This window comes from Lycorma delicatula, chromosome 11, assembly GCF_047948215.1.
Source record: "Lycorma delicatula isolate Av1 chromosome 11, ASM4794821v1, whole genome shotgun sequence".
Taxonomy (NCBI): domain Eukaryota; kingdom Metazoa; phylum Arthropoda; class Insecta; order Hemiptera; family Fulgoridae; genus Lycorma; species Lycorma delicatula.
In genome coordinates, this window is record NC_134465.1 from 5,122,877 (window position 1) to 5,135,414 (window position 12,538).

A 12,538-nucleotide genomic window follows, 5' to 3' on the forward strand; every position below is an offset into this window, starting at 1 on the left:
TATATATAAATTATGTGCTCAAATAATTTTTATCAATGCCTTCTGAACTGTGATTTATTTTAAGTTGTTTTATATATTTAGTGTCTTCATATATTTATGAAGGATATCACTAAAGTAAAGACCGCTGGGAAATTTCTCTTTTAAGGTTGGCGAATCTGTATCGTTCATGGCCACGCTAGTAATATACAAAATGCATTATTGTCTGTAAGTGTGAGTTATTACGTTTTAAAGCGAATAGTAAAAGTGATGTTGCTCCACATATTTCACTGATGGAGTGAAATATTCACACCGGTGGAGTCATACGTTTTTTACACCACCAAAACTTTAAGCAGGTTAAAATTCATAGGCATGGTTGCTGTTGTACGGTGATAATGTAATGAATGAAAGAAATGTCCAAAAATGGTGTGAAAGGTTTAGAAATAACAGAATTAATGTGCACAATGAAGAACGTTTGGGGAGGCCCCCGATAATCACAGAGGACTTGTTGAAATGCATCGATGATGAAATCAGAAAAGATTTTCGCACAACGATTTCCGACCTGGCCCTTCTTTTTCCTGATGTTTCAAAAACTGTTATTGGTCGCATTGTTCATGACTATTTAGGCTTCAGAAAGGTTTGTGTATGCCGGGTGCTGCATGTCTTAACGAAACATCACAAAAAAAATACGAATGGGATCTACTTTGGAATTTTTGATGCACTACACAGAGAAAGATGATGAGTTTCTTAATTCAATTGTTACCGGCAATGAAACATGGATTTCGTATTACATGCTAGAGAGAAAATGGCAGTCAAATGAATGGCGTCATCCTCAATCACTAACCAACCAACAAAGGTCAGGCCACAGCCATTTGAACGCAAACTGATGGCCAGTCTTTTGGGATCGGTTTGGCATACTGCTGATTGATTTCATGCCACGTGGAACGACTATAAATGTAGAAGTCTACTGCAAAACTCTTAAGTAAGTTATGGCACACCATTAAAAATTGGTGACATGGATGGCTGACCAACAGATTATTTAATTTTAAATAAATGTAACATTAAAAACATTGAAAATAATAAAAACTACTAACATAAAATATAATTATTAAAAAAAGTAAATACATAAAATTAAAAATAATTTTTAACTTTCAGAATAATAAACCTTAAACTGGGAGAACTGATTTAGTCTAACAGATAATACTTATATTTTAACCTGTTATGTAAGGTAAAAAGTTTTAAAATGTTACAATATTTATATACATCTACTTTTAAAATATTAAGATATATTTTATTTTTACATCCCAAAGATGTGAGTGAATTCCATGAGACATGAGAGCACTCTGTCCGCAGCGTTTTTATTTTTAACTCCAGCTTGATGGAATTATACAAATAATCTATTGCAGAGTGTACAATACAAATATATATATATATATAAATATATATATATATTTATATATATATATATATATATATATATATATATATATATTTTCATATCATAAATCTTAATAAGATATTACTTTTCTAAACATGCACACGTTCATACATGTGTGAGTATGTGTGTGTGTGTGTGTGTGTGTGTGTGCGCGCGCATGCACACGCATGTATTCATGTGAATGCAAGTATATAAGGGAAAATTCTTACCTTTGATGATCTTCTTGATGACTCATTACTTCCAACAGTACTAATACTAGTAGAGGAAACACTACTAGAACACACACTGGAGTTATTTGGGTACAACTCAGTAGAACCTCCAAAATGTTTCATACCAGGAACACGTGGATATCTTATCATTGTATCAACATTGCTGGATAATGCTGTAAAATTATATAAATAAATATTTAAAATACTGTTTTGTAATACCCAGCAATACAGAATATTAAAGCAGAAGTTTTATTCAATATCAATTTTCAGTTATTTCTTCTAACAGAATGAAATTTTCAATCTCCCAAACTTCAAAATGATAAAACTACAATGGTTCCTTAATTTACATGAGAAAAAAAGAAGAAAAAAGTAATTGTCTTTTACAGGAACTATAAAATGGAAAGAAAATCCACAAACATGTTATAAAAAATAGAGTATAAAATAAAGTAATGAAATAAATAGAATGAAATAAAATATCCGTTGCAATAAAAAAAAACTGCATGTCTGTTGGAAAAAACTATGGCCGTTAAAAAAAAAGAAGAATTTGTCTATGTTGAAACGACATTGCTGAAGAAAATAGCTGAAATAGATATTGGAGGTTTTTTTGTGATTTATAAGCAGAATAGAGAGAAAGAAAACTACTGATGAGTAGATGATGTTGAATTGAACAATGATGAAGTTTTACAAGTGACAGAAAGAGAATGTGAGAGTGAAAATTATGAAAATGCAAAATGATGCTATTCTTTTTTAAACAACTGTCTTATTAGAGATGAAAAATTTTCAAAATGGCTGAAATGAATTAATTACTTAATAAAAATAAATCACTGAAATAATTTCAAGTAAGATCCAAAAAGTGATTGCAATCAAAAATTCAGAATGAAATGAAATTATTGGTTTGATAATGTATTTAAAAAAAACTAAGCCAAACAAATTTCTATAACTGTTTTTTTCTTTTTTGTTAAAGTAAGAAATGAACCATTTTTAATTTGACTTTTATAAATACCTATTTTGAGTTACAGGACAACAAAAGAAATTACAATCAACACATTGCAAGGTCAATTTTTTTTTTTCAGCGGTTACATCCCAATACTATTGAAGCCACCTTTTAAGAATAACAAACATCCCTAGTCAGGCCTACAAGGAAAAGTAGTGAGCAAACTATTACCTTTTATTTTCAAGTCCTGGTTATAAATCAGCATGCCAAGCTTTCCAAAATATAAGTGATATTCAATCTTAGAAGTAACATCATCATAATTACCACAGGACTGACTGTGAACATCTGTATTCTCATTGAAAGTAACTCTGACTGAAGCCTTTAATATGCTACCAAGTTTAATTTGGTATTAACTGCTTTTTTTTGTTTTTTTTTTTTGTTTTATATATATATATATTCATTCAATTTGCATGCAGACAAACAAATTACGCATAGGAAATAATAATTACCACTTCTATCATTATTGTTAACAGTAGTTGGACTGTATCGATCAGATGATCTATCAGATTGATCTGAATGGTTCCCATCATCAGATGATAATTTAGTAATCGCTTTCCTTATATCTGCTGATGAATCTTGCAACCCTGAAACAATTAACACCTTATAAAAAAAAAATGATTGGTAATTATTTAGAATGGTGCGCATTCAAAAGTCAATAATCTTGGCATATGTTGTTATGGTTATCGTGTTAATCATAAAAAACAAGAAAAAATTGTCGCTCTAGCGTAGCTTTTTAATTTTGCTAACTTTTTTTTGTAAAAATAATGGATTTTTTACTTTTTCTTAACATATGAGAAGGGAATAAAAGTTAATTATAAGACACAATATTCAAGTATCTATATATTTTTATATACTCTATTCTAATGGAAATGATTCAGATAGAGCATCATAATAAGCATGAAGTTACATCCTTGTAAATTACACATACTGTCACCAAAATTTTGGAAATTTAATGCTGTACAAATGTAATACACATTATTTTCGGGCTAACTAATTGGTTATTGTATAAAATTATGACTCGTGTTGATTAAACATTTAAGGTTAATTAGATAAGTTTAGTGACTGAAGTGAAGGTTAGGTTATGTTTGCTGATATCGTACAAAGTTCAGAAACTTGTTTAATTTCATGTAATGTAATTTAATCATGTTAATGTTTCATTACAATTTCAATAATTGAAATTAGTTAACATAAATTTCAATGAAGTATATTTAAGAATGAATAATAAACATTAGATATGGATTATATGAAAAAGAAAATATGTAAACACAAGAGAATTAATACAAATTCAAAACATTACCCTTGTTGCTATGGGGATATGTAATTTTTTATTTTAAAATCATTATAAGTCGAAAACTATATAAAGCAACACCTTTTTTGTATCTTTACAATCAGCTCAGTGAAAACAATAACATATATCAAGACTATTAACTTTATTATTATCTAATAACTGACTATATATAAATGACATATAAGAACAAGTTTCATACTGATACATTACATATTTCCTGATAAGGTTAATTTGATAATAAAGAGAAAAAATAACTGTGGAAGGAAAAAACTAGAATATACAACATGGATAACTAAAGATGTAGGATTAAATACTTTGAGGTTAAAGGCTCTTGTAGAACAGAGATTAATAGAGCAACATCAAAATTACCTACTGTTCTTCATAGAATTAAAAAGTATATAAACCAAAAATTGAATATTATTTTATTTCAGTCTCCTTAGTTTGTTTAAAATACTTACTCCCCTAGGAATTATATGTGATTTTGACACAGGTGAGCAAGTTTTTGTACCTCTGAGAAGCATTACAGTAAAATTTTTGTGGAGTGTCCTTTTAATGGACCAGAAAATTACAAAGCAGAAAGAATTCTGGGCACTGATTATTTCACAATGTACAAAATTTCACATATTCTAAAATGATTCATAATTTAACAAGAAATACGTACATTCCAGCCTCAATCTGATACTTGAATGTTGATACAACAGCAAATATAACAGTGGAAATGGAACCCTTTACAAATAGATAAAATAAATTCAAAATTATCTTTTTCTGATAGCTGTTTACTAAAATTCACCTCATTTCCTGCTGTTAAGTACAACACACGGTTTTATATAAGATGTGCTGTTTTGAGTTACTTCAACATAATTAGGATGAATTTTGAATATAATATTTTACTGAAATAGATACTTAAATATTTCTTTACCTACAATTTACGTAAGATGTTTAGTGATTTACCAAATATAGAAATTGTAATTTTTTAAAATTCATTCACCCTTTCTTTCTAAATACTATTTTCTTTTGAATTTTGTTTATTGAACTCTTTGTCTTATGAATACTTGAAAAAAAAGTGTCATATGGAATTAAATTTATACTGAGGGCCATTAATGTAGACAAAATTGGGCAACAAACCACTACTTGGTTTCCATTTTAGTAGAATAACCTACTGTTGTTGATTGAAGATATAATATTGTGAGCATATACAATGGTGGTAAATTGAGTTATCTTCCACAACCCAGGAAAATCTTTAGAAGATAAATATACTAGATAGATTAATAGTATTTACAGTATGTGTTATTTTCTAATTCAGTATACTTTTTCTGAATACTCTATTTATATATTAATAGAAAATTTTTGGAGTGCAACTGTAATAGGTCTTTAAACATGAAAACTGAAAAAAGCAGAAATGTTTTGATAAGCAAGTGGTTTCTATTTTAGGAAGGTTTTACAGTAATTTAACCAAGGGTGCTATCATGATAAGCAAATATTTGCAGAGAGACCAGACAAATGAATTATTACTGAAAAAGTATAGCAAGCTTTTGTATCACTTATGAGACTGTATGCCTTATGCCTTTATTAATGACTGGTTAACATTAATAATTGATAGAGCCTTAACAACAGAAACTTAAACTTTTTAATGTAATAGGGCTTTGAGTCCTATGTTGGCCAAAAAAAGTGGAAAGATATAACTTTAATCTACTAGAAAATTATTCCTTTAATCCTTTTTATTCTACAAAAAAGATCATCGGAGTAAATCAGTCTCCCCCAACTATTACCACTGAAAAAATATGGAGTATCTACTTATAGCACCACTTATAGCTTACTTACAAACTTTAGTGGAATATTCACATCTGATAATCAGTGAAAGGAAATTTACCTTTCGAATTTTTGTTTGCTGCATTAAAAGATATTACATTAATTTACCAAATAATACAAAAAAAGTAAATGAATAAATAATATAAAAACAATAATTACCTTCAATACCACCCCAAGCCAGTTTCCTCTTAGGAATGTTCTGCTGCCGCAAACCTATAAACACATATATAGATTAGAATTATGAAGAATGAAATGTAATAGAACATTATGACAAAATATATCCTGCACTTTTATTGTAAGATATCTTTAAAAAATTTAAAACCTTGAGGCCATTTTTTAGGTGTTAAATATTACAGAAAATAATGTACTATTTCTATTTCTATTTCTAAAAAAATATATTAATTTTTACAGCATCTATGAACTTATAAAATCTTAATTTTGCTATAATTTCAAAACGTAAAGAAAGTTAAAATTATTACTTTTTTATTTTATAACAGCCTAGAAACTTCTACCTTTAAACCTTAAACTTACAATTAAGTGTAAGAAATCAATGCTCTTTAAACCTTAACTTGGCCTCAACTTCAAAAGGTAAAAATGATATGCACTTATCCCAATAGTTTTTCTCTGTTGGAAACATTTTTATATTCTTCTGAACTAATGCTGTTAAGGGCCTCCAGTGATTTTCTCTTAACTCTTCTACATCCTGAAACACTTTCCTTTTAGGTTTCTTCATTTTGGGAATATGAAGTTAGAGGGGGCTAGGCAGAGTGAGTAAGAGGAGTAAGAAACTGCTTTCAAGCTGTTTTTTGTCAAAAACTGCTCAATTTTCAATGCTATGCGGACAGGTGTGTTGTCATGATGAAGCAGCCAGTCCCTAGAATCACCACAATTCAGAACTTTTTTCCTCACGCAATCATCTCGGCACTTGCAGATAGTAATGGTGGTTCACTGTGGTGCATTGAGGAACAAATTCATCTTGAACAACTTCGAAAAAACAAATTTAACTTCACATTTAATTTCACTTGCTGCGCCTTTTTTTTGATTGGAGTAATAAAGCCATCTTCCACTAGCTGGACTGCTGCTTTGTTTCAGGGTCATAGCCATAAAACCAAGATTCATCCCCTGTTATGACTTTTGACAAAAAATCACTTGACCAAAAATGTCACCCTCAGTTTGTGCCTATTCTTTCAATTCTTGGCACACTTTCAGACAGTTCAGATAGCTCTAGTCATTGGAAAGTAGTTGTGGAACAAACTTTGTCACAATGCTTCTAATGTTCACATCTTCAGTTAGTATTCTTTGGCATGAACTTCAGAAAATTCCAGTTATTTCCTCCAATTTGTTGATTGCTCAGTGACAATCAAATATGACAGCATCAAAAACGTTTCGAACAATTTCATTTGTTCTGGACATTGAAGAGTGATCTGAATGGGGTTCATCTTCAAGTGACATTTAGCCAAGTAAATTCTTACTTGGCTTAGTGTTTCCTTCCCATATATGCTTCCTAAAACACTGAAATTGTTTCAGCCGCTCTTTTCTTTAACAGGAAACAGAATTTGATGTTGCCTTAAAGTTTGCCATCGCAAAATTGCCATGTGTTGTGAGGGGCTTAAGTAAACAATCACTCTGTCCACTGCGAGGTTTCTCATGAATGTACCTGGCCAACTGAGTAGTGTCTAGTAAACACATCTAGCAGGAGAAGGCAGCACTCCTGACCACTTGCCTACAGAAAATAATTATCTTTTTTTGGTTCCCAAAACATACATACATACATTAAACAAAATAAACTAGATGGGCTCTCTGGGGGAGTAAGCTGTAATAAATGTAAAAACAGCAGGAATTTAAAAAATATTAGAAAACCTCTCCTGATGAAACTTTTGTTAATTTTGCCAACTAGTCAAAATTTAAATTTTACCTCTTATCACACTGTATTATTTGTTTCTCTATTCCATCATCATAGAAATGACTACCATTCAGCCACCAGTGAATTTATCAGCAACTCTGATTCAGTTTTGAGCTCATTATAGCATCAAAAATGATTTGTCTCATTTTGCAGTTGATTTGCACCATTTATTGGTAAGTATTATCATGAATCAAAATAATGTCACCTGTTAAATCACATCGTTTGTTTTATTGGACAATGTAAGTTTTTCACAATGAATCTGTTATTTGGTTATTTTGTATGAAATCAATGTCAAAGAAGCTTTTTCAGCCAAGAAAACATACAATTACTTTCACTGTGCTCATAGTATCCTTAGATTTTTCCTCACACTTATTCTTTACACTTTGTGTCCATTGTTGAGTTCCCTGAATGATACACTCCATTGATTGGTGTTTACTTTCTATAGTTTAATGATAGGTCCATGCTTCATCATAATTTGGTTAAGAAAATCAACTGTTTTTTAAAGAAAACTCACTGTTTTTTCCTCAGAAACATACCTACCATTCAGTTCTTTATTAGTAAAAGAGACCATTGTCCAGACCACTGATGATGTGAACATTTGATCTTTTTTTTTATTGACCTAACAGTGAACTTTTCTTGCATGTTTGAACAGGATATCACACTGCATTTTTCACATGTTTTAAACATGCAGGAAAATGGTAATAACAAAGGTTTAGTTATGAAATTTGGCTCAGGCTGAGTTCATATGACAGGTGACTAACACTCACTCTCTCTCGCTCTCTCTTTCTCTCTCTATCCCTCTTAACAAAATTAACTGTGACCAAAAGGAGTTTGGTTAATTAAAAAAAACAGGTTAAACTCGTATAAACACTGTTTTACACAATGTAAAGAATATTAGAAAAACTAAAGAATTTTTTTTTAGATTAGTTAAGAACATCTTGTTACTATGAATATTAACATCAATAACAAATTACAGGCTTTAAATACATTTTACACGTTTTAGAGCATCAGATGTAGTTTTTACTATTAATATTTAAAAGCGTTTTGAAAAAGAATCAGCCATGGACAAATCTCTTTTAATTTTTTAATTAAATCTCTTCTTTTTTTTAATTTTTATATTTTTATATTTTTTTGACCAACTTATTAACCAACCATTAAAAAAAACTTCGCTAATAAAAAAACTCTAAAATCTCTTTACTAGATGAACAGTCAAACCTCATCAACCAAAGCACACCTCCAAATTAGGTTTCTAGTAAGTAATAGGAACGTAAAGATGCCTCAGAGAATTATTAAAGAGAACCTTCAATGGCTTGTCTATTTTTCCCAGTATTGTACTTCACCTACTCTTAAAATTCTTCAAAAATCTACTTTATTCAATCTTTCTAAAATCTTAAATTTCTTATCTAATAAAATCACAGCAAATATATTTCTCTTGCTTGTAATTACCAATAAAACTGAAGCAGTAAACTGTTACAGAAATACACAAATAAAGTAACAGCAAGACAGATTCTGGGTGAATATTAATATTATACTATATGGAAGTATAGCATATGAAATATGTTCAACTTATTCTCTAAATGGATATTTTCACTTCAAGAAAGATAACCATTCAACTGAAAATAAAAATAAAATAGAATTGTAAAAATATAAACAGAAAATTGAAATTGTACTATTAGTTATAATTTTCTGGGAGCTCCATTGTAGTATGTTTAATCACAATGTAAAGTAAAGCAGTGTATATGTTATCAGGATCAGCAAGTCAATGAAAACATAATGGACAGGAAATATAGTTATACACAAAATGAAGATACACATACATGATACATAGTGTTCATATTAACAACATATATATGTTCATATCAATAAAGTATATAAATTTATTTATGATTATTTTACCAAACAAGTTTGAAGCTTGTACCACAGGAATATGATGAAATAAAAATTTTGTAGTGCATGTAAAATGTCACACCTGACTGGGATTGAAACCCAGGACCTCCACATGAAAGTCCAACAGGCTAAAACTTTGCCATGAAGATTGGCATTATATTTATAAGCTGAAGTGTTTTTAATAAAGTAAGTGATTACAAAACATGAAACTATTAAATTTTTGAAATCGTACGTCTTAGTGTAAGGGTCAATTAAAACCAGGACAGTTAAAAGAAGTCATTTAAGAAGAAATAAACTACAGCATATCTCATAAATCTATCTATAGAGAATATTTTCCTGTTTAGTCACAAAAGAATGTATGCTCATACACATACACAATCTCATATAATATTCGTAACAAAATCTTAGGTGTATTCATTCATACAACAGGAAATTAAAGTTACTTAATTTATTGTTAGAATACTTACTTTCTTCCTGTAGACGAGCAATTGACTGTATTTCACCGACACTTCTCATATGTGTACTAGAAGATGAAAAACTGCTGTCAGATGCAGTACTCATACAATCATCCTCAGGACCGCTATCAGCATGCTCACTACCTCCACCACCGCCATTTAAAGCTTCAGTCGATTTACAAAATGTAGTATTCAATGGAGATTTACGGAACGATGGATTTAATATTGATGAACCAGAAGTAATACTACGTACTTTATTATTAATGGTTGTATTTAATATATTTGCTGAAGTTTTTGGTAATAGTTCATAAGTTCTATCTAAATTATGCGTTTTATTTATAGTTGAATCATTATGTATTGTATTATTAATTAAACGTGTACTGTTAGCATTGTAAATTTGATTTAAAACTGGACTTATTTGCTCTTCTCTTAAATCCTCCATCGATATACTAGGTATATCTGTATCTGTAGAACTATCCGACAATCTACCACAACTATTACTGATACCATTTTCATGTACTAACCGAGTATTATCATCTCTTTTATAACCAACATTAATTTTACTTTTTACATCCTGCTTATAATTGATAAAATTCTTTTTACTTTTATCAGTAGGTGTCGAAATTGATACTGGGTTATTAAATTCACTCAGCTGTTGTGGAGGTGTTTCGACTTGAGAACATTCATTAATTATCTCAGGTGGCGATACAAATTTACCGTTAGCAATATTAAACGTATCATTATTAATACCCACTTCATCATTATTTAAAAATTCATTATTACAATTATTTACATCAATTTCTTTATTTTCAGTATCAATATTATTTTCTGTTGTAACTAACAGTTCATCATTTTTACAGTCATCTTTATTACAAGTATTAGTCACATTAGAACAAGTAACCTCAGTTAAAGACTGACTATTTTCTGTATTTAAATAATCCCTCGGAAAGGATATTTGTAATAATTCACTAGCAGTCGCATTAAACAATTTTGATTTATCTCCTTTACAAATCATACCGCTTATGGAATTACATTTTGCACTCATCTCAATTGCAGTTGTACTGAACATAGTTAAGTCATCATTAGTTATCTTAGCTGTACTAGTAATAGAATTAGGATTACAACTGTTATTGCTCTTATTAGTAGTTAATATAGGCGTAGAAGTAATAAAAGATTCATCTAATTTATATTTCCAATCTGACGGTTGTTGATGTTGATGATTAGGAGTCTGATTAGAAACGATAGAAGGTGTCGAAATTTTTCTTTCTGTTTGTGGTTGTTGTAAATGACCCAACAATGATTTTGCTTCTTCCATATCCAGCACATTCTGAAAACAAAATAATTATATCTTATAATTTTTTTCAAGTTTCAACATATAAAATATATCCATCTCCCCAATTGATTTGTCAACTGCGGCCTAAATTTTTTTTAAATTCCAGAAAAAAAAACAGTATAAATTTCAAATGTTCATTCAATTGTGTTGATAATGTGATCAAGTAAAATCATTTTGCAGGTAATATTATTTTGTACAATAAAGTAAATAATGTAATTTCTATAACATTAAACACTGGAAAGAAATTTTTTGGCTGAGATGAAAAAATGTTTGTATTCCCTAATCTATGCATAGATTAAAGCTCCAAAATGGTTCATAAGCAGGCTGTTGATGATAGCAATAAGTAAAATTGAGGATGACCCAAAGTTACAAAGGTTACACATAATTAAGTGGGCAATGTCACAAATAAATCTGTATTGTATCCTGAAAGCTGTGACCGATTTTAAGTCAAAAATATAATAATAATATCTACTTCAACTTTCTACAACTGACATTCTTTACAACTGCCCTAAAACCTAGCGGTGTTCATAACTACTAAGAGCTAGATAATAATTTTTTTTTAATAATCTGGGGTTTTTACAGAAACTATTTTAAGAAGTTTATACTTGAATAATCATTTAACAGTGTGTGAATAAGATTGCATTGAGAATGTTTTTACAGTAGTATATAGTTTTGAAAAATTTTATAAAATATATTTTTCATTTTTCTATAAATACAGGGATTTTTCAATGTGGGACGGAAATAAATACACTAAAGAAGGAAATAGAGGTTTCTTAGAATTATTCAGTTCTGAGATCAGCTAACATATAAAATACAACTTGAAGATACATTGCCAAAGAAATTTGGCAATGGCAGATGACAAATAGGCATAAAATACATCAGTCAGACTATTACAATTTCAGTAAATTACAAGAAAAACCACCCATTTCTATGAAAAATAATTAAAATTTTTTATTTACTTATAAACCAGCAGTGGTTATACTTCAGTCAAGATGGAATTTCAGGAGGGCTAACAAATAATGGTTGATAGGGGTAATTACTTAATCACGAGTCATCTTGCTAAATTCAATCGATTCATACAATGCTTTGAGAAGCGGCATTGTAAGATTATGTTACATAGTTAGTGATTTTGTGTTTCTTTAATCTATATGCACAACTTTCTTTTACAAGAAGAGATAATGAATGATACTGGATCCATAATACCTTCTTCCTTTTTCTGTTCAGCTTCCAGAACCAACATAAAGTA

The 12,538-nt window shown here is 29.6% G+C and overlaps 1 protein-coding gene across 1 annotated transcript in view; it reads right to left on the minus strand.

The window, feature by feature from the left end:
- Positions 1–12,538, minus strand: part of LOC142332160 (uncharacterized) — a 65,910-nt gene that overhangs the window by 13,801 nt on the left and 39,571 nt on the right. Inside the window, exons 4-7 of the mRNA XM_075378433.1 lie at positions 9,972–11,286; positions 5,874–5,927; positions 3,067–3,201; positions 1,624–1,796 (exon numbers count right to left, since the gene is read on the minus strand). Coding sequence (XP_075234548.1) covers positions 1,624–1,796; positions 3,067–3,201; positions 5,874–5,927; positions 9,972–11,286 — 1,677 coding nt within the window. The remainder of the gene's footprint in view (positions 1–1,623; positions 1,797–3,066; positions 3,202–5,873; positions 5,928–9,971; positions 11,287–12,538) is intronic.